The 23,285-nt window shown below is 44.5% G+C and overlaps 1 protein-coding gene across 21 annotated transcripts in view; it reads right to left on the reverse strand.

The window, feature by feature from the left end:
* The window catches only part of CLASP1 (cytoplasmic linker associated protein 1), a 637,864-nt gene that overhangs the window by 196,341 nt on the left and 418,238 nt on the right, over positions 1-23,285 (reverse strand). For all 21 annotated transcript variants that reach the window (XM_029605186.1, XM_029605182.1, XM_029605181.1 and 18 more), the window contains 2 exons: positions 21,396-21,459; positions 20,329-20,331 (listed from right to left, as the gene is read on the reverse strand). In XM_029605186.1, the coding sequence (XP_029461046.1) occupies positions 20,329-20,331; positions 21,396-21,459 (67 nt within the window). The remainder of the gene's footprint in view (positions 1-20,328; positions 20,332-21,395; positions 21,460-23,285) is intronic.

Raw genomic sequence — 23,285 nt, forward strand, 5'->3', positions numbered from 1 at the left:
CTGGCTGAGTTGGGTTCTTTTATCAAAATATGTGTGCGAATAAATAATTTTCACCTAAGGTCTGTCTCGCTTTTCATTTGCCTTCTGGCTGTGACAGACCACCTTCCAGACTGTTTTGTGGGACCCCACCTTTATGTAGGCCATCACTAACAAGAAACCTATCTGGTCTGTGTATTTAAACTAAAATGCAAGAATTTTAATTCGGATCAACATTTATATTACTGTTACATTTACTCCTGGGGGAATTCTGCATAAAAGCATTCAAATTTCTGCAGACATCATTTATCAATGTAACACAATATAATCAGTCTCCGAATAATACATTTCAAATGCAATACTAAAAAGTCATTACACAGATAAAGAATTTTAAAAATTTTAAGAATTCCTCCAGGAATAAAATTACATGACAGCCCCTCCCCCTCCCAGGTCTCTCCCCTGGTTCAAATCCTCCAGCTTGCTCTCTTCCCCCCCCCCCCCCCCCCCCCCCCCCGTTCAAATCCGCCAATCCCAGCTCTCTTTCCCCCTCCCTTCGGCTCCAGGACAGTTTAAAAAAACAAAACAAAGCTTAAACCTCCAACCAGGTCAGCCTCCCGACTAGCAGCATCCCTGTGGGAACAGCTAGCAGCTTCAGAGTCTGCTCTTGTGAGCCTGAGACGGACAACAAGGGGAGAGGAGGGGGAAGGTCAGAGGAGCACTAGAAGGCTGCCCAGAGCCTGCTCAGCTGCTAGAGATCAGGGGAGGAGGCACCTAGACCTAACCCCATCAAGAAGCAGCAGAGGCAATGCTGAAGGAGACACCCCCTCCACCCCAATTCTGGCCGCTCCTCTTCCTCCCCCCCCCTACCGAATTCTGTGTCCTTAAGTACAGACATCTGCATGGGTGGGGAATTCTGTGCAAATTCTGCATGGTGCAGAATTACTCGGGAGTATACATTCTCCAGTTTATATGATTAAAGCCCAAATAGCCGGCAGTTTTTATATAAAACTTCTTAAAACAAAAATAACACTGAAGTAAATAATGTAGATGCCACAGAAACAAAAGCAGCAAGCACAGCCTTGAAATCTCCATGGAATCTGTACATAGAAAGAGGTGCAGGGAATAGTCACCTTGAGCTGGAATGATATTAAGCCTCATATTTGACCTGTTTGAATTTCCTTTGCACCCCATCTAAACAGAATATTTTACATCACATGCTTTTTGAGACTGGATTTGTTGTTTAGGACGCCACCTAATTTTTATAGCTTTGCACTCTTTTTTTTTTAAGGTCAGCAGTACTACCTAGATGTTTTAGTACTTTCTTTCCCACTGTTAATCCTTGGCTTCCTTTTCTCCACATTTTATGCACCATTCGCCCTGCTTTGATTTGATTTGCTCCTACAATTCTCCTTACCCAAGCTCATGCTATATTCATGCTTTACATGCACCTGGGAAGGACTGGAACTGCAATGCCCTTACCCATATGTGTGGGGCTCCCTATAATCACACAGAACCCTCTCCCAGAAGTGAGATACAAACCACAGTGGGAAGGGGTAAACTAAGTTGCTTACCTGTAACTGGTGTTCTCTATAGACAACAGAATGCATAATCCAATGGCACGGTGCAGAATGTTTCTCAAGACCTAGAAAAGCTTTTCTGGGCAGAGCAAGGACTTTGCATGGACACTGCAATGCTGGCCTCCTCCGTGCTACAGTTATGTGCAAAAGTTAAGATACCCTGGTGTCAAATGTTATGTTTCAATGAACCTCTAACACAGAAGCTGACAATCTCTATATGGTACAAAAGTTAAACAGATCATTCAGCAAATTTTAATATTAAATATTATTTATAGGTGGCTGTTTTTTTAAATAAAGATTTTAAAAGAAACACAATGAAGATGACACTGTGCAAATGTTTGTGCACCCTTTCAGTCACTACTTTGTAACATCTCCTTTGGCAGAAAAAATGTCTTCTAAACATTTCTTGTAGCCAGCTAAGAGCCTCTCTGTTCTAGCTTCTGGAAATTTTTCACCACTGCTCCTTGCTAAGAAATATTCTTAGGTCTCCTTTCATGCACTGCATGTTTGAGATATTCAAGTCTGGGGACTGCAAAGGCCATTCCAAAATCTTCAGCTTTTTTTTCCTGTATGTACTTCATCTTTGATTTTGAGGAATGTTTCTGAAGTATCCAACCTCTTTTCAGCTTCAGTGGACCATGAACTTCTAGAATATGTTGATATTTACTTGAATCCATTCTTCCTTCCACTTGCTCAATATTTCTTTTGCCACTTCCTGCCACACAACCCCACAGCACAGCAGAATAAATCAAGAAGAATAAATCAAACGAGGGAATGTAAGATTCTCAAAACAACCCACTGAATAAGATGTGAAAACTACCATTTCGTTTTCATTTTCCATACTCTCTGCATTATGTTTGCTGAGTTATAACTATGAATGTCACTTTGTAAACCGTTGTGATGTATACACGGGACGAGGGTATATAAAATGCCTAAGTAAATAAATAAAATGCACCTCCGTGTTTAACAGCTGGTAACATGTTCTTTTCTTCAAATGTGTCTCACAGAACAGTTCCAATTTTAGTTATCGGTCCAAAGCACTTTGCTTCAACAAGATTCAGGCTGATGAAGGTTTTGTTTTGCCATACTTTAGACAATGACTTTTGTGAGAAGTCGTAGGAAAGGTTTCCTTCTGACAACTCTCCCATACACATCAATGTTGTGCAAGCAAAAATGTACTGTGGACAATTACTCCAGTGGCAGCTGAACATTTTAGAAGGTTGTATGCAATGATCTGTGGATTTTATTTTGCATATCTGACAAGTTTTCAGTCAGTGCTATCAGAGATTTTGCTTTATAGAAACATAGAAATGACGGCAGAAGAAGACCAAACGGCCCATCCAGTCTGCCCAGCAAGCTTCACATATTTTTTCTCTCATACTTTATCTTCCATATCTCGCAGTTCCACGTACCTTTCATTACTCCTATTACTCCTAATACCCCACCCCCACCCCCCCGCCAATAACCTAACTGTTTTGATTAACTCTATTGTTTAAAAAAAAAAAAAAAAAAAATGTACATATGTATATAATCCATGTATTTTTCCTCCAGCCCCTGTTAACTGACTCCTTGTTAAAAAATTTATATTATTGTAAAGCTTGTTGCTAGGTTATGTTACATTGTGAACCGAGGTGATGTTTTTGCAAACGTGCCTCGGTATATAAAAAACCCTTAAATAAAATAAATAAATAAATTTCTTAATGTTTCTGGCAATTGAACTAGTTACCTAGAAGCATTTAGAGAGCTTTTTATCGACGTCTCCTGCTTTCTAAACGTGAATTATCTTTATTTTCAAATGCTCACACAGCTACTTAGAGGAGCCCCTGGTTGTTGAAAGTGCATAGAACAGGGTCAGAGTATTTGTTGAACACTGAATTGTCTTCATTACTACTACTCCACATCCATACTACTACTTGACATATGCAGTGCAGTACAAAAACACACAAGAGAGGAAGTCCCGTCTACGCAAGGCGTACTAATCTAATCAAGGGGAAGAGAGCGCCCGCTCCCTTAATGCACACTGATCCACCTCTCCAGGGCACCCAATGCAATATGCAAATGGCCTGTTAAAAAGGAGGCGCCAGGGGAAACTGCACGCCCCCTAGCTCCTCCTCGGTAGCAGGCGCCTGGGAGAGGTGGCTGTCAGCCAGTTAGGAAAACGAACGCTCAATTTTAGAGGGTCCCTTTTCCAAACCTGACAGCCAGCAGCCTTTTTTTTGGGGGGGGGGGGGAGAGACACGACATTTCTAATGTATTTATTTTTTTAGTTCCTCCAACTTAATATCTCCACATTATTAAGTTGGAGGAAGAACAGAAAAACAGTATTTTCTGCTTTTCTGTACACATTTTGGGCTGCTCCAAAATTAATGCCTGCTCGGGCCAGACATTAATTTTGGTGAGTAAAAATGTATGCGTTAGGCGCACATTTTTTTTCTTTTTGCATCAGGGGAAAAGATAATAGCCTCATCAACATGCATTTGGATGTGATGAGCAATACTACCTACACGTGCGTTTTGGACACGCTAACCCCTGTTTTGCATTGAGGGTTATAAACGCATGTCCAAAACACGCATTGAGACATGCACTGCGGCCAGCGCACGGTATTGCATCAGCCTGTTTAAGAATTCCATCTAACTGAAAGCCTAAGGAGTCCATCAACATTTTGGGACTTAACTTTTTTTTTTTTTTTTTAAAGTAGTAATTCCAAACTTCTGCACATGCGATATTCACTTTTTTAAAATTTTCAATATGTTAAAATCAAATAATTTTGCATTAAACATTGCAGAAAAATGCTATGTTTAACTTTGCAAAGACCCAAAAATATAGCAAGAGAAAAAAATATAAATATATATATAAGACTTGCTAGATGGAATTTCTCTATTGGTAAGCTAGTCAACCTTCATACAATACCAAAAGGCAATGGTTATCGTGCTGATAAGCTCTTATAATTCAAGGGCTTTGTAAATCATTAGGTGACTAGATATTGTGCTATTACAGTCCAGGAAAATTGATCCTTGGATATAGTACTCTTGGTACTTATCTTTAAATCCACTTGCAATGATGGTTGTTGCCGTCCGACATCGCGAGGTTTTGGGGTAAATAACCCCTTCTTCAAGGACCCAGCATTAGGTGAGGTGGTCAGTGGATATGGAGTTTACATAAAACATGGTGTCCAATCGCTGCGATAGCATTTTTCATCGTCTTAGCATGGCTGTCAACGATCGGACACCACGTTTTATGTAAACTCCATATCCACTGACCACCTCACCTAATGCTGGGTCCTTGAAGAAAGCAAATGTTGCTTACCTGATGTAACAGGTGTTCTCACAGGACAGCAGGATGTTAGTCCTCACAAATGGGTGACATCGAGGATGGAGCCCACCACGGAAAACTTCTGTCAAAGTTTAAACAGAACTTTGACTGGCCCCTACTGGGCATGCCCAGCAAGGCACTGACCCTGCAGCCAGCAGAGGTCTCCCTTCAGTCTGATTTTCAAAGCTACAGGCAGTGCCTAGAAAGTAAAAATAAAACGAACCCAACACCGCGGGGAGGCGGGCGGGTTTCGTGAGGACTAACATCCTGCTGTCCTGTGAGAACACCTGTTACATCAGGTAAGCAACATTTGCTTTCTCACAGGACAAGCAGGATGGTTGTCCTCACAAATGGGTGAGTACCGAGCTGAGGATGTCCTGACTTGCACCAAATGCACCCAATGACGTGCAACAGGCACAACAACTGGGGTGGTATTTGGTAAAGGGCATCCGCACTCTACCGGGAAGGTGGAAGGGTGTTGGTACATCAGGTTGGAAAAAGGTTACGCAAGACAGATTGGCCGAAGATGGAGTCCTGTCTTCCAGCTTTGTCCAAACAATAGTGGGCTGCAAAGGTATGGAGAGAACTCCAGGTTGCAGCTTTGCAGATGTCAGGAAGCGGCACCGATCGAAGGTGTGCCACTGACGTCGCCATGGCCCTCACAGAGTGTGCTTTTACACGGTCTTGAAAAGGAATGCCAGCTTGCTGATAGCAAAAAGAAATGCAGTCCGCCAACCAGGAGGAAAGAGCCTGCTTACCCACAGGTTGTCCTAACTTGTTAGGATGGAAAGAGACGAACAATTGAGTGCTCTTCCTGTGAGAAACTGTACGGTCTAGGTAAAAAGCTAGAGCCCGTTTACAGTCTAGGGTATGCAGGGTCTGTTCTCCAGAGTTGGAGTGGGGCCTGGGAAAAAAGATAGGTAGTATGATGGATTGATTAATATGAAACTCCGAAACTACCTTAGGTAAAAATTTAGGGTGAGTGCGAAGTACCGCCCGGTCCTGCAGGAGCTTAGTGTAAGGCGGATAGGTAACTAGGGCCTGTAATTCACTAACCCTGCGAGCTGAAGTAACAGCCAAAAGGAATAACACTTTCCAAGTGAGATATTTCAAGTCACAGGAGTGCAGAGGTTCGAAAGGAGGTTTCATTAGACGACCAAGAACCAGGTTAAGGTCCCAGGATGGGGCCGGAGGACGCAAGGGTGGCTTCAGATGGAGTAAGCCCTTAAGAAAGCGTGTTACTAGGGGTTGTACTGAAATAGGATTACCCCCAATACCCTTATGGAAGGCGGCTACCGCACTGACATGCATTCTGATAGAAGAGGTTTTAAGACCTGATTCAGAGAGATGCCATAAATAGTCCAAGAATTTGGAGATTGGACAGGAAAGGGGATCAAGGGACTGAGAAGTGCACCATGATGTGTACCTTTTCCATTTGTATGAGTAAGACTTTCTTGTGGAAGGCTTTCGTGAAGCTATCAGGACCCGAGAAACGGAATCTGAAAGGTTAAATGGTTGAAGGACTAACCTTTCAACATCCATGCCGTCAGGGACAAGGCTTGGAGGTTGGGATGGAGGAGGCATCCGTCGTTTTGAGTGAGCAGATGCGGGTCCTTTCCCAGAGGAATGTGCCTGCGGATGGAGAGATCCTGGAGTATTGGAAACCATACTTGGCGTGGCCAGTAAGGTGCTATCAGGATCATGGTTCCTCCGTCCTGGCGTAGCTTCACGAGAGTCTTTGACACAAGAGGGAGTGGAGGGAATGCATAGAGCAGACCGGTTGTCCACTTGAGGGAGAATGCATCTCTCGGCCGAGAGTGCTGGCTCCGAATGAGAGAGCAGTAATCGTCCACTTTGTGGTTCTGAGGGGACGCAAAGAGGTCTATGCGGGGAGAACCCCACTTGTGAAACAGAGAGGTCGCTACCAGAGGATCGAGTGACCACTCGTGTGGTTGGAAGACACGGCTCAGCTGGTCTGCCAATACATTGTCTACTCCCGGCAGGTAAGTGGCCCTGAGGTACATGGAGTGGGAGAGGGCTTCCGCCCAGATCTGCGCAGCTTCCTGACACAGAAGGAAGGAGCCTGTGCCTCCCTGCTTGTTTATGTACCACATGGCCACTTGGTTGTCCGTCTGGATTAAGATTATCTGATGAAAGAGATGAGCTTTGAAAGTGCGGAGCGCATAGCGGATTGCTCGAAGTTCCAGGAAATTGATCTGGTGTTCGGCTTCCTCTTTGGACCATAACCCTTGGGTTTGAAAGTCGTCCACATGGGCTCCCCAACCGATGTGAGAAGCGTCGGTGGTTAGGATTACTTGCGGATCCGGTGGAAGAAAGGGTAAGCCCTGAAGGAGGTTGACCTGAGTCGTCCACCAGGTTAAGGATAGGCGCAGCGCTTGTGTGACTGTGACTGTGGAGGACAGAGGCTGAAAAGCTTGAATCCATTGGTGTCGTAGAGTCCATTGTGTTACTCTCATGGCTAGTCGGGTCATGGGAGTGACTTGAACCGAGGATGCCATGTGCCCTAGGAGAATGAGGAACTGGCGAGCCGTGGCAGTGTTCTGAGACTGGAGCTGGCGAGCCAGGGACATTAGGGTGTGGACCCTCTGAAGAGGAAGGTAAGCCTTTGCCTGTAAGGTGTCCAAGTCTGCCCCAATGAAGGATAAGGTTTGAGACGGGACTAAGCAAGATTTCTCGTAATTGACGAAAAACCCTAAGGAAAGGAGTGTCTGAATAGTCAATTTTAGGGAGGATTGAGCTATCTGTTGGGTGGAGGCCCTGATTAGCCAATCGTCCAGGTATGGGTAGACGTGGACACCTTCCTTCCTTAGGAATGCTGCAACCACTACGAGACATTTGGTAAAGACTCGTGGGGCAGAAGCTAGACCGAAAGGTAGGACACGGTATTGATAATGGTCGTGGCCTACTAGAAACCGCAGATATTTGCGATGGGATTGTGTGATCGCAATGTGGGTATAAGCGTCCTTGAGGTCGAGAGAGCACAGCCAATCCCCTCTTTGTAGCAGAGGGAGCAGCGCGCCTAGGGTTACCATTTTGAACTTCTCTTTTTGAAGGTATTTGTTGAGGGCTCGAAGGTCCAAAATGGGACGTAGTCCCCCTGATTTCTTTGGTATTAGGAAGTATCTGGAATAGAATCCCTTGCCTCGTTGAGAGGGAGGAACGGGTTCTATAGCATTTGATTGCAGAAGAAGGGATACTTCCTGTTGTAATTGAGCCAAATGGGTGGATAGACTCCACGCTTGAAGAGGCGGGGAGTCTGCCGGAAGAGTTATGAAGTTGAGGTGGTAACCCTGTGCGATAATTGTTAGCACCCACTGATCTGAGGTGATCTGCAACCAAGGTTGTAGAAAATGGTACAGTCGACCTCCTACAGGGATGTCCGGAAGAGGGGTTTGGCATGTGTTCCCTACAGGGGAGTCAAAGGCCAGCCGCAGGCCCAGGAGGAGGGGCTACAGTAGGCCTTTGTTTCCTAGGCTGACGCGGCTGAGGCCTAGTAGAGGATCGAGCTGGACGAGGCCTGGCCGATGGAGGGTAATAACGGCGTGGTCGAAAGAATGACTTCTTAGAGTCTTTCTTTTGCGGTTGCTTGGAGGTCAGCTCAGGTGGGACAGATGAGAGTTGTTTCAACGTCTCATGGTGGTCTTTTAACTCCGCCACAATCTGCTGAATTTGCTCTCCAAACAAATTGTCGCCTAAGCAGGGTAAATCAGCAAGACGATCTTGAACCTCTGGGCGAAGGTTGGATGATTTTAACCAAGCCCAACGTCTGGCTGAGATGGCTGTGGCTGAAACTTTTGTGGAAGCATCGAATATGTCGTAGGCAGTCCTAATCTCGTGCTTCCCTGCCTCAAATCCCTTGTGAAGAAGGGCTTGAAGCTGCGGTTGGTATTGGTCTGGCAACGTGTCAGCATAGTCTTGCATCTGCTTGAGGATGGCTCTGTTGTACTGAGTCATGTAAAGTTGATATGAAGCTATGCGTGAAATCAACATAGCTCCATGATAGACTTTCCGTCCAACACTATCTAGGAACTTGTTGTCCCTGGTAGGTGGGGTAGAAGAGTGTGGCTTAAGACGCTTGGCCTTCTTCTGCGCGGACTCAACCACAACAGAGCGATGATCCAGTTGAGGTTTTTGGAAACCTGGTGCTGACTGGACAAGGTAGGTGGAGTCAGCTTTTTTATTAACTGGTGACACTGATGAAGGAGATTCCCAGTTTTTCTTGAGCAGATCCAAAAACACCTGGTGTATAGGGATGGAAGCGATGATTTTTGGAGCATCCAGAAATTGAAGGAGTTCCATCATCTGGTGTCTGTCATCAGCTTCAGATTGTAGTTGAAAAGGTACAACTTCTGACATCTCTTTCACAAAATTAATGAAAGATAGATCCTCAGGAGGAGATCTTTTTCTACTCTCTGTAGGAGATGGTGGCGAAGGCAAATCTGTGTCAGAAGATGTATCATCATCATCACCCCAGGTATCGTAGGGATCAAGTGGGGCTTGTAGCCCTGATGGACCTGGCTGAGGCTCTGAAGGCATCGATGGAAACCGAGGTGGAATCGGTGCCGTAGGTGGAACCAGAAATGGCATCGATGGCTTCGGTGCTGCCGATGGAATCGGTGCCTGGCGTGGAATGGATGGAACCGAAGGATATATCGGTGGAGATATACCAGAAGGCACCGATGGAACCACCCCGGAAGGGGGAATCCGGAACGGTGTTTCTCCTGCCGATGAAAATCCAGTCGGAGACGGTGGTGTTGTCGATGGTACTGGAATCACCGATGGAAGGGCCGTCATGAGCGCCTCCATGCGGCTCAGTAGCGGTGCTAGCGCTTGTATCAACGGCTCGGTGGTCGGTTCCCTCCTCGGTGGCGAAGCCGGTGCCGGTGTCGGTGGCGGCACTGGAACTGGTGCCGGAGACGGTGCCGATGGAGGTTGCAATTTCTTCATCGCTTTCTCGATGGCCTCCTGGACCAGCCGGTCCAGTTCTGCCCGGAGACCAGGGGTAACCATACCCGGCTCGACGGGAGAGGGAGGCTGAGGCAGGGCCGGAGGGACCACCGTAACCGGTGGGATCACGGCCCCCGCACCCGGGGAGGGTGAGGGTTTCCTCGATGCCAGCGAACGAGACGTGGAGGGTGTCCGGTCTGTTCGCGGCTTCTTTGTCGGTGGCTCGGCTTGAGCAGAGGTCGATGGCTGTGGATCCTCGACAGGCCGAGACTTGTGCCGTCGATGGCGGTGCTTTTCCTTCCGATCCCCTCGCCCATCCGGGGAAGGGACGGGAGTCGACGGCCGAGAAGCGATCGATGGCGGACGGTCACCGGAGGGTTGACGATGATGGTACAACTTCGACGGTGCCGGTTCCGATGACGTCGATGCTATCGATGGCGTTGGGGTGGGTGCATGGAAGAGGAGCCCCATCTTCTCCATCCTGGCTTTGCGACCCTTGGGTGTCATTAAGGCACATTTGGTGCAAGTCAGGACATCATGCTCACTACCCAAACACATTACACAAACCCTGTGGGGGTCTGTGATGGACATAGTCCGGGTACAATCCGGACAACGGCGGAACCCCGTTGCCATGGCCTGAAGCCAAAATTTAGGCTGGGGATCGGTAAGTGCCAACAGGCCTCAAGGGCCAAAATCGACGGTAGTCGATGGAAAAAGGCAAAAAACTTACCGGGTTCCGTAAGATGACTAAAAATTTGTCGAAGGGAGACCCCTGAGGGGCAAATTTTCTTAGGAAATTAATTTCCAAATTCCTGTCAGGAACGTGGTTAGAGAGCTCCTTTCACCGCGTGGCAACTGCTGCGCGGAAAAAAAGAAGACTGAAGGGAGACCCCTGCTGGCTGCAGGGTCAGTGCCTTGCTGGGCATGCCCAGTAGGGGCCAGTCAAAGTTCTGTTTAAACTTTGACAGAAGTTTTCCATGGTGGGCTCCATCCTCGATGTCACCCATTTGTGAGGACAACCATCCTGCTTGTCCTGTGAGAAAGGGTTATTTACCCCGAAACCTCACGATGTCGGACGGCAACAACCATCATTGCAAGTGGATTTAAAGATAAGTACCAAGAGTACTATATCCAAGGATCAATTTTCCTGGACTGTAATAGCACAATATCTAGTCACTTAATGATTTACAAAGCCCTTGAATTATAAGAGCTTATCAGCATGATAACCATTGCCTTTTTGTTTCGTATGAAGGTTGACTAGCTTACCAATAGAGAAATTCCATCTAGCAAGTCTTATATATATTTATGTTTAACTTTGCACCATGTAGAGATTGTGTCAGCTTCTGTTCATTTAGATAATTACTGAAATATACAATTTGATGAGGGGTGTTAAACTTTTGAACACAATTGTATTTTACAGCTTAAGAAAGCCAACTACAAAAAGGGATCTCATTATCCTTCTAACGAGAACACCCATTACAGGTAAACTTTGAGGCCTATTTACTAAAGAAGTTTCTTCTTTTATGTCTATGGGGAAAATGCTTAGTAAATAGAGCCCTTAATTTTCTCCTTTGATAAACTGAATCAATCAGCCACAAGAGTGGGAATCCCAAGGTAAGTGTTGCAGACCAGGAAAAATAAACCTCCAATAAGTGCAAGAATATATAATTTGTGGGACAAGGGACTTTAAAATTTTTGATATTTATTTATTTAAGAGAAAGGCAACCCAAAATAATAAAAATGGGCCCTAGAGTGGCTAGAGATAGAATCTCTCTCTTGGAGAGTCCCTGAAGACAGAATAACTAAACCTACTGTCATATTGAGAGTGTTTAATTAATAATGGGATATAAATGTGTGATCACATCGCAGCACTGCAAACTTCCTCAATGGAAGCTGAATTTTTGATGAGGCACCAATACAGCCATGGCTCCCACATTATGAACTTTAACATACCCAGAGGCAGATTGCTTGAAAATATCAGCCTGGGGGATTTTTTTCAAAACCGGTCCACAGGGTATCTTACTCCCTTTGTACACTCTCTCTGCAGCACATGCATCAACACACCAAGTTGACTCTGAAACCCAACAGAATTAAGCCCAAATATCTCCAAAATAAATTTCACATTTTTCCTAAATAACTAAGAAGTAGAGCATACTGAAGACCACCAGCGAATAAACAAAGCTGTAGACACCCATTCCATCCATGTAATTGGTTGGGGCTACCCCTCAAGTCTGCTTAGCAAAATACCTCGCCTTAATTACACATGTAGAACACAGACAGACTCTCACCAAATACAAAACGAAGAAAATAAAGTATAAATAGAAATATGCAAACAAAAACTAAACTTGAAACTGCAACAAGCCAGACTCTGTATGGAATGGAAAAACAAATATTCCTCACTAAACATCAAATAATATCAAGAATTAAAAAGCATCAATCATAATAGTAAAACCACACTCATGAAAAGAATAAATATTTCAAAACAGCTGATAAAAAGAACATCCAATAATTACAAACATATAACACTGTTTTTCCCAAACATCAATAAAATATTTCAAAATAGCAGACACAGCAAACACCCAATAATTTAAATTAAAGCTAAAATAAATCCCCCTACTCTCTGTATCTGGGAACTTTAGATTCCAGTCACCCTGAGATTGTCATGGATTAGTAAGGAGTGGGAGATATGCACAAACTTTCTTCTCTAACACATGTTCATTCTCACACAAACTCCCTTATATTCTCTCTCACACATATGCTTGCTAGATCACACGCTCTCTCTCGTATATGCTCACTAGCTTGCATGCTCTCTCTCACAAACGTGCTCAGTGTTACACACTCACGCTCCTGTTCACACACATGCTCACTCATATACATGCTCACTGGCTCAATCGCTCTCTTTTATACTCACACACAGGCCCACTGGCTTAAATAGTCCTCTTCCTCAAACATAGGCCCATTGGCTCACTTGTTCTCTTTTGCTCACAAACATGCTCTGGTAACCACAAGCCCAACTGTATTATGCAGTGCAACAATGGAAAAAGAGAAACAATCACTCCTCACAAAACAACAAGCAATAAAATCAAGAGATATAAGACATCGTTCATAACATTAAATCCATGAAAATGAGTATATCAAAACAGCTGACAAACGGGGGGCCTAATATTCAAAGTGTGTTCATTGCTACCTAGCTGGATAAGTAGGACTTATGTGGTTAAGTAGTGGCTGCTGAATATCCGCTTACATTTACTGGCTGATGCATAGCCACATAAATCCCTTAAATGGCTAAAAGTTTAGCTGCACATGTTATGGGCAGGCTGTGGGTGGAGCGACTTAGCCGCATAACTTAAGCACTTAAATAGCAATATTTTGTCTTAGCCGCATAAGTTTACCACCTACGTTAGATGGTTATAACCGATATGGCTAAGTACAAAAATATATGTGTATATTCAGCGGCATAACCATGCCGCTGAATATACACTCAGGTGTCTTCCTTTCTTCTGGGCCCTGACCGAGCCCACGCCGCTCATTTACTGCCGCCAGAGGGGGAAGTGGTAGGAAGCGGCCCTGCAACCACCAGATGTGACCTCCTGCTGAGCCTGTAGGCCTTTCTTCAGGCTGTGTTGGGTTGGGCTCTTATATGACCCCACAGACACCTCCCTCGGACCACGTGGCCCCACAGACACCTTCCCTCAGGCCGCAACAGGTTGGGCTCCATTGCAGCCCTGTCGACACTTCCTTCGGGCTGTGTCAGGTGTTGTGGCCCCCACAAAAGACCTTATTCCATGGCAATTGTTCAGCAGGAGCTGAGATTACCACATGACCAGTGTGACTGGCCCACCGGGGTGGGGGTGGGGGGGGGGGTGGGGGAATGCCTGATCCCCCGATAGGCCAATTCGCCCCTGAACATACTCATCTAATGTTAGACCTCTTTAGGAATAACAGAAGGAGATACAATCTGCTAGGCAATTAGAAATTGTTTTGGTACAGTAAGCCCAGGTCTGTTTGGTTTAAAGGAAACAAAAAGTTAGGTAGGCCTTTTAAGGACTTTGGCCCACTCCATACAGAAGGCAAGGGCTCTCTTGTTATCCAAACTATAAAGCTTGTTCACCTTTGTGAACATGCGACCTGAAAAAATGTTAGGACAACTGTATGATTAAGATGGAAATGTGATACCATAATTTAGGCAGAAATCTGGGCTCAGTAAGCACCATCATATTGTGATGAAACTTAGTATAAGGTAGATAAGTCAATGGGGGTCTAGAGCTTGCTGACTGAGTATTGATGTAATCACCATCAAAAATATGATGTTTCAGGTAAGGTACCTGAACTCAAGGTGTTCAGAGGCTCAAGAGGTTTAATCAATTGAGTGAGTACTATGTTGAGTTCCCAAGACACAGCAGGTGATAAACACCAACTGCATTAAGGTACACCCTAATAGAGTTTTTTAGGCCAGATTCCAAGGAACAACTTACTAGCACAATGTACTAATGGCAGTGAAGAATACAACAAAACAAGAAAAAACATTTTCAGGAATATATTGCTGCTTTAAAAAAATTTTCAGGTTTCATTTTTTAAACTAAAAATTGCTTTAAAACTTCTGCTGTAGGGACTGGCCCTGAGGTTCAACAACAATGCTGTACAGTGTCATGCAGAGAAACTGGGTTTGATTTCAGGATCAGGTCCTTCTGCTACCCAGATCAGCCAGGCATGGTATGCTGCAGAAACAGAATTCATAGTCCCAATTGTTGTGCAACGATGATGCTCAGTGGCTAGATCCAAGATTTATGATTGCAGTAATCTGGAAGCAGCCCTGGTGCATAACCCCGGGCCCAGGATTGTTGCTTTAATGACTGGGCTAAGTGAATTTGGAGGGGAAAAAATCTCCAGATAGTTGCAAATGAAGGTTTATGGAGCCAGATACCATCCCATCCCTAGTTCTGAGTGAGCTGGAAGTTCAAAGGAGCAGGAAGAAACTGCCATATCCAGAAAAATATATCTGCCACTTTTTATGACAACTATATTCAAATTCCCTTTTATTTTTGGAAGGAACTCCCCCTTAGGATCTGCCAGGTACTTCCAAGTGATCCTGATCAGGAACATGAGGTGACCCAGCATGGTAACTCATGTCCTTATGCCCCACAAACCATTCCACATGCAAATATGCTAATATAATGTTAATATAAAATCAGTGCCAAGTTCTACCAGTTGTGTTCATTCTGAAGAGAATAAGTTTCTTTACAGATTATGCTACCTTTTATTAGCCAACAGAAAAATATCCAAAGATGATGTAGTATTTGAGCTTTTGAGACCACACAAGACTTCTGCCATATTTGAAAAAGGGCTTTCTATCAACTTAAAAGCTTATGTACTACATCAGTTTTGGATTACTCATATGCTGATGCAATAAAACACATTACAAACAACAAAGACTATAATTAATATATAATATAATATATAATTAATATAATTAATATAAATTACCATTCCATTTCATCCTGCTACACCACAGTCCAGGTGGGTTATATTCCCCTACCAGCAGATGGAGGCAGAGCGCACAGCTTTCTCCAAGACATCATCACCATTATATAGGTTTGGTGCAGCACACAGAAACCCGGTATTCTCTGCCTCCAGATGGTTGGATAACTACAGGATTTTTTCTTCTGGACTGCCTCCTGCCAGAAGGATTCAGACAGTGGATTTTTTTGGGCCAGGTTATTGGGCTTCCCAGGATAGTGTAAAATGACCAAGGACTTTCTTCTTCACTTAGAGATTGAAGAAATAGTGCTTTCAGAATGGGAGTACCCTGAGAGTGGTCCTCAATCAAGGGAGTGAAGAGTCTGATCAAGCTATTTTTTTTTTAATGCATCTAAAAAAACAAAAACTTGAAAAAAAAATCAGAAAATTGGACCATTTGTATTCAGCCTACATTATATAGGTTGACTAAGTGTCGGTCCTACACACATTACACTCCTGGGGGAATTCTACGCAAAAAAACTTAAAATTCTGCAAACTTACTATTGGTCAAAATAACAATTTACATGACAGTCTTAAGTAATTACATTTTAAATTAATACAGAAAAAAGTTATTACTTAAGGATGCAGAATGTTAAATATTTTCAGCAGAATTTCCCTAGAAATTCACTGTAAGAGTGTCCCTTCCATTCACTCTCCCTACTCCCCTGGCCACTTTGCCCTCTCGGGCTCCAACTCCTCCACCTGCCAGTATCTCTCCCCTCCACCTCTAGGCTCAACCCCTTTCACTCTATTGCTAGTCCCAGAATTTGATCCTGTTCTCAGTACTGCCCCTCACACAGGCTCCCTCTGTCCCCCTCCCTCTCTCACACACATGCTCCCCTCTTTCTAATATACATACACACACCCTCAGAGGCTCCCTCACTCTCTCATACAAACACATCCCCTCATACAGGGCCCTCTCTCTTGCATACACACCCACACAAGCTCCCTTTTCTCTCTCACACATACATCCCCACACAGGCCTTCTTTTCTTCCGAAGTTAACATCTGTTTCTCATCTCAAATCATTCCATTTCCTTGCCAGCACTCTCAAAGGAGGCATTCGGGACAGCAAATCTTAACATTTTCTGGATGTGTACTGTGCTATCAGATATTTGGAAGTTTCCAATCCATTCCGTAGTCCTGTTTGTTTGTGTTTTTCAGGGATCTATGCAAGAGAACTCTCTCTAGCGACTATGCATGGCGGTTCTATCACTGTGGCATACTTGCTCCGAGGCTGTCATGCCCCCAAGCACATTCGGGCTCATTCTAATAGAGCCCAGCTGTAATCCTAAGTGGAAGCAGTTACTGTTCAGTCAATACACATTTGTGAGATAGCAACATGGTCACTGCTGCATTCGTTTGACAAGCATTACCAGCTGGATGTAATGGTCAAGAACGCAGCTTTTGGGGCTGGTGTACTTGAGGCAGCCCTTACATCCCCTCTCCCTAATTAGTTGGGCTTTGGTTCTTCCCCCACCTTTTTGGACTGGTGTAGCAGGATGAAATGGAAGGTCACATTTTTCTTACCTGTTAATTTCCCTTCCATGAATCCTGCTACACCAGTCCAAAACCCTCCTGGGTAGTAGGACCGCAGTTATAAAAGACCAATGGTACTTGTATCTGCTGCATATATAATTGGCCTTGTGAAGGATTTCTTTTCTCCCTTGTACTGTGGCCTACCCCTTCTGTTCCTTCTCTCATGTCTATGCCACCTTTGTTTCTAGAGGCTGAATCAGGTGAGATCTCAATCTTGAACATTTTTTGCAGCATTTTCAATAATTTTTAAACTGTAAGGTTTAGTGCTTTGCTGCAGGAATACTGAGTTTCTCTGTATTGCACTACCCCATATAGTGATGATGTCATGGAGAAAATTGTGCGCTCTGCCTCCCATCTGTTGCTACAGTGCTATAACCCACCTGTCTGAATTGATGTACCAGGATTCACTGAAAGCAGAGCTGCTTACTTATAACAGGTGACCTCTGAGGACAGCAGGATGTTAGTCCTCATACATGGGTGACATCATCAGATGGAGCCCCGATGCAAAAACCCTATGCAAAGTTTCTAGAACTTTGACTGCGCATGTGTAAATGTGCCAAGGGAGTGACATGGATGGTTGCGGCCACATGGTCCAACAACCTCAAGATGTGCCAGGCTGACACCTACTGGCTCTGTTGGATCTCTGTCGTGATGGTCGTCAAGGTGACCGCCCTATGGCGAGGCAGGAAGGCCTTGGCCTGAGCAGTCTCTTGCAGGGCTCCTATGAAGTCCAATTGAAATAAATGGCTGAGATGAGACTTTGGGAGGTTGAGAATGCATTCTAATAACTCCAACACCTGGATGGTCAAGTGCATGGACCTGGTGGCCATTGCCTGAGATGTACTCTTGACCAGCCAATCATCCAGATAAGAGAAAACATGCACTCCCAGCCTTCAGAGGTACTCTGCCACCACAGCTAGGCATTTTGTGAAGACCCATGGGGCTGACATGAACCTGAATGGCAACACCTGGTACTGGAATTGCTGTTTTCCCATCATAAATTGGAAATACTTCCTGTGTGTATGCATCCTTTAGGTTGAGGGAGCATAGTCTATCCCCTTTTTGCTAGAGAGGAATCAAGGTGCCCAGGGAAACCATCTAAACTTTTTTTTTTTAGAAATTTGTTCAAGGCCCTTAGATCTCGGATAGGACAGAGTCCTCCTGTTCTCTTTGGAATCAGGAAGTACCTGGAGGAGAATCCCCACCCTCTTTGCCCTGGTGGTACAGGCTTGACTGCTCTGGCCCTTAAGAGGGAGAAGAGCTCAGTTATTAATACCTCCTAATGCCGAACTGACCCCCAAAATGGGCACGGAGAGCAATTTGGCGGGACACCCAATAAGTTCAATTGGTACCCCTGACAGACAACGCATACAACCCACTGGTCCGAGGTTATACTGGGCCACTGGTTCTCAAAGAACTGCAGCCTTCCCCTGACTGGAGGGGTCCACCGTGCCAGGTACGGGGATATGGCCTACGTTCCCCTAAGCTTAGGAAGGAGTCAGAGAAAGCTTGACCCTCTTGACGGCAGATTCAACCACCAGCGACTGGTGTGGCAGCTGACATTGAATCTGGCAACCTTCTGGACAAGTCTGCCTTTTTATTAACGGGAGGCAATATAAGGGGGTGTTCCCATATCCTCAGCAACTCCTTAAGGATCTCGTGTACCACCATCAGCCTCACAAACCCTGTTAAGGTCAAGTCCTCAGGCGGAGATTTCCATCCTTCTTCTGGAGAAGGGTCTGAAGGAAGGCCCTCAGAGGCAGCCTTCAAAACATTGTTCCTTCAGGGGTCATAGGATTCCTCATCCTCGCTGAAGGCAATGGGGATGGGTTTCCTTGGTGCACGGCCTACATCCACAGATGCAGGCATTATAGAACTAGACCGGGGGGGGGGGGGGGGGGGGGGGGGGGGCGCGGAAGGCTTCATCCTCTCCGCCAGTCTCTGTGGAGTTTCCTCCTCAGAGGAACTGGCAACGGCCACTGTATCAATCAGGGGAGGCCTCAGTGCCCTGATGCTGTCCCGGGAACAGACACCAACTGGACAGGTAACACACCGATGAGGATGTTGAGCTTCTCCAGAAGTGGTATGAGGATGGGCGGCACAAGGTCTGGTGCTATCAGTGCCACAGGACCAAAATCCCGCAGTGCCCGGTCCACCATTAACTGGACTTGATGTTTCAGCTCCTCCTCGAACATTGCTGATGCCAAGACTGATTGGGACGAAGGAGGGGTAGCCAGATCTTCCTCAGACTCTCGAGCTGGATGGGTGACTGGCTTAAGAATCAGTGGAGACATTCACAAATCCCCAGCAGGGATGGAGAATTAGCATTCCTTGCCACAGGGTCACTTCGGGGTCAATGCGACAAAAGCCCATGCATCCGATGCATGGTGCCATGAATCGTGCCAATGCTTCTTCAGTTTCCCTCGATGCTCAGCCCAGTCCTTCCCTGGTGCTGAGGCTGATGACAAGGAAACAGACATCCTCAGCCTGGAGGAGATTGCCGATGGTCAGTCTCTGGCATCCCTATCTGCCGGCATCGATGGAACAGACTATCCTGCCAATGTTGATGGCTCTGTGTCAATCGGTGTGGTTCCTTCGTCCTTCAATGCCGATGCCTCTGATGTCTCTGACTTCTTCAACCCAAACAGTTGCTCCATCTTGTCGAATCGAAGTTTATGTCCCTTCGGGTCATCTGGGCGCATAAGCGGCAACCCCAGACGTCATGCGATGCCCCTATGCAGAGGACACATCTCATATGGATCAGTGATGGACACTAGGGGCATTGCTGAAAAGCAGATGCGGCCATGACAGACAAAACAAAAGTGACACTTATGGAAGGCGATGGCGGCGGGGCAGCAGACACCGATGCAACACAGCCACAGGGAAATCGACCACGAAAGGAAAGTTATCCGAATTTCCAAAAACACTGATTAGGAGACACTAAGAGAAGGCACCAAGAGGGACCCAGTAATGGAACAACAAGAAAATTAACCATGAAAAATGTTAGAAAAACAAAGTTTTCCACAAGGCCAAATCAAAGTCAAAGCGAGCACACACACACTGAGATGCTTACAGCTCCATGGAAAAAGACTGGAGAGGGACCACGCGTGGGTGAATGATATATAGCATGCTCAGTGTGCCTAGTCAAAGTTGTAGAAAGTTTGACATAAGTTTTCCGCATTGGGGCGCCATCTGATGAAGTCACTCATGTGTGAGGAGTATCATCTTGCTTTTCCTCAGAGAAAGGAAATTAACAGGTAAGAAAATTTCCTTAATTTTTTTTTTTAACATAACGGATTAGTAAATTATAAAAAATGTTAGACACTTCATGATTGGACAGTCACTGATCACAGATTTTTCTCTAACACATGCCAATGAAGTATGATTTATATGTTGCAATGTAAAAATAAGATTAAAGAAGAAAAAAGGCAAACACTTACTCTCTGTTGAGAATTCCACCACAAAGCAGACCATGCAACAAAACAAACCATTTGTTAGTAATTATAGTGCATTAACAATAAAGATACAGAGTTTCAGTAGTCAAAAGTAGCATGTCTTTTTCCCCCACACTTCTTGCCTTGGCAAAGCCTATAGCTTCCAACTTCTTGTTTCTAAAATCTGCTCAAGCATGGATTCCTGTGAGCTTCCTGTCCACCTCTCATGCCCCTTCACTTTTCCTTCAGCATGCACAAACTTCATTGCTGTTAATCTTTTTTTTTTAATCAGCCTTCACTTATTTTGACTCCCAGTGTCCATTTTTGCCTTATCTGCCCTTCATGTTAAGTCCCTTAACCAGAGGCCTTTGGTTGCCACTTTCCCTACCTTCCGTTTTGGTCTGACTGACACTTCTTTTCTCATGCTATTCTTTGCCCCTTTTTTGGAAGGATTATTTTTCACTTGCTGTTTGGATTCTGTAGCACTGGACTAAGAAAACCTGAAACCTTAGATTTGCTGTCACCTTTCATCATTCCCTGTATATTCTTGGGCACCCCACCTTGTGACACCAACTTGAGGACAAGAATGCTATGACTAACAAAGGTCTGTAAACTTATAGTTAGGGCTTCACATAACATCACCACTTTGGAAGTCGCTGACTCCCACCCCTCCAAAAGGAAAGCAGCAAAGAACTTCCAAATACTTTCCTTGTAAAAGTATATTCGCTAAAATCTTTGGCAGTAAAAATGTAACTGAATTATTGACCTATGAGTATGTATGAGTGTGTGTGTGTGTACTTATCTATTGAGATTACACATATTATATACTGTTTATTACAGGAATTTATTTTTTAAGGAGCTGGTTTAATTCTGCTTCAGCAATGGTCATAAAATTGTGTCACCAATGGGGTCAGTGGCAGGATGGTAAAGCCCCAAAATAGATAGGTTCTTGGCTAAAACCTTCCCTCAGCTCACAGCTCAGACCCTGTGCATGGATCTTAGCTAAAAGAGACAGGGAAGTGACATTAATTCACCAAAATGAAGAACAGACCAAAAACACCAGTTGAGCTCACCTTGCTGTGGGGGTCTGCAAACATCCGGGTGAAGATCTCACAAAGCCTTTTCAATTCAACTCGACTAGGAAACACATATTAAAAATGTTAGTAATGTTTTTTGGTTTGTTTTTTTTTAAACTTGCGAGTCTGAGGGCACAAATCCCTTGATCCAGGGTGGTTACCGCTTAATAAGAAAAGTTAAGACAGAATTTGTGTCTGATACTTGGAGTTGTGAGGGTGCAATCAGTGGAAGGAGATGGGAATATAATCTTTAAGGTCAATACATTCGATTAGCTTTGCTTAGTTAGTCTACTTTCTTTAAACTCTCAAAGATTTTAAAATAAACTGCACTAAATCAGGGAATTGCTAGCTATGAAGCCATTTTTCAAATCTTTCCACAGGGGACTCAATGAATTTGGGGACCGTAAAAGGAGCAGCTTTTTTCACTTTAATATTCATATACGGTATTTGCAAAGTGTAGCGTACGTAGGGAAGCTTTCTTCTTTCTAAAGAGAAAAGAATGGCGAACGCACAAAGCATTTTGTTAGCCTCCAAGAATGAAAAGACTGTTTTGCAATGCAATTGGCAGGTTTATGAATGGTGTCTGTCAATGTAGCAGACTGAGTGAGCCTCCCTCTTTAAAACTAAAGGGTGTAGAAAGTGAGAGTCACATTTAGTCTCACCAACAAAATGTAAACACAAGCTCACTAATTAGAAAATTTATATGTGAAGTATTTTTTAAAGACTTTTTATATCGCACCTTTGCTGTAGTTGGTTCCCCTTGTAAAACAAAGAGCATGGCGTCAGCCTTTATACAGACTGTTAAGTTGGGGGCTTTACACTGTGCTACTACTGAATTTGCTCATAAGCTACTGAATAGCTCGAAAGTGCTGAATAAAATGTGATGTGTTATTACAAAGCCTATAGGGAGGAAATCCCGCTAAAGTGCGTCACTAGCTGCCTCATTACATGAGAAAGAAGCTAGGATCCTCCCCCGCTGGCACAAATCATGATTTTATGCACAAGGAACAGCTAAGACCAAACTTGTCCTTAAATGAGTTATGTTCCAACTGGGCAAGTTCTGAAACTTTCGCCAGTTTTACTTCTTTTCTAAAGCAAGATGTCAGGTCCCATGACTGGCTAGCAGTCGTTATAAAGCTAAGAGGCCATGTGATGTTTGAGTGATTATACTATTGACCTCTGATCCTTACAGTCACTCAAACAGCTCACGAGACAGTGTAGTCTGACTCCTGAGGTATGTAGAGCAACGTATTCTTATATAGAGATAAATATAAATATATCTCATCAGGCCACTATGAAAATTATTTTTGCCATTTATTTATAAGTTGCTAGCTGCATAAACTGCTCACAGCAATGCACTGGGGTAACAATTCTGTATGGGAGAAATCTGCACAAAGCAGAAGTTTCAACCTGACACCTTGCTGGGCAGATTGGATGGACCATGTTAGTCTTTATCTGCCTTAATTTACTAGGTAACACTATATACAAAAAAATACAAAACTATATATAAGATTAAAAATCATAATTACTTTAACCTGTTATATTTTAAGAATTTTTCATACTTGCTCAGGTGAAATTTTTATTTTAAAATGAAGTTCATTGTATCACTATGCTTGCATGGTATTTTGAAACCGCTGGATATACAGTATATCTATGTATAATGTATATAATACAAAATATGTATAAATACACATAACTGTCCAAACTTTAAAAGGCCCACGCATGTAAAAATCAGGGGGGATGTGCGCATTTTAGAACAGGCCCAGCCACATGTGTAACCCCTGATACGTGCACAAGTGCCGGGTCTGCTGAAAGGGATGGGCCGGGGGAGGGGCGGGAAGTGGGGAACCACCCGGCCGGCGTGCGGAGTTTACTTCTGTTCCAGAG

Source organism: Rhinatrema bivittatum, chromosome 6, assembly GCF_901001135.1.
Source record: "Rhinatrema bivittatum chromosome 6, aRhiBiv1.1, whole genome shotgun sequence".
NCBI lineage: Eukaryota > Metazoa > Chordata > Amphibia > Gymnophiona > Rhinatrematidae > Rhinatrema > Rhinatrema bivittatum.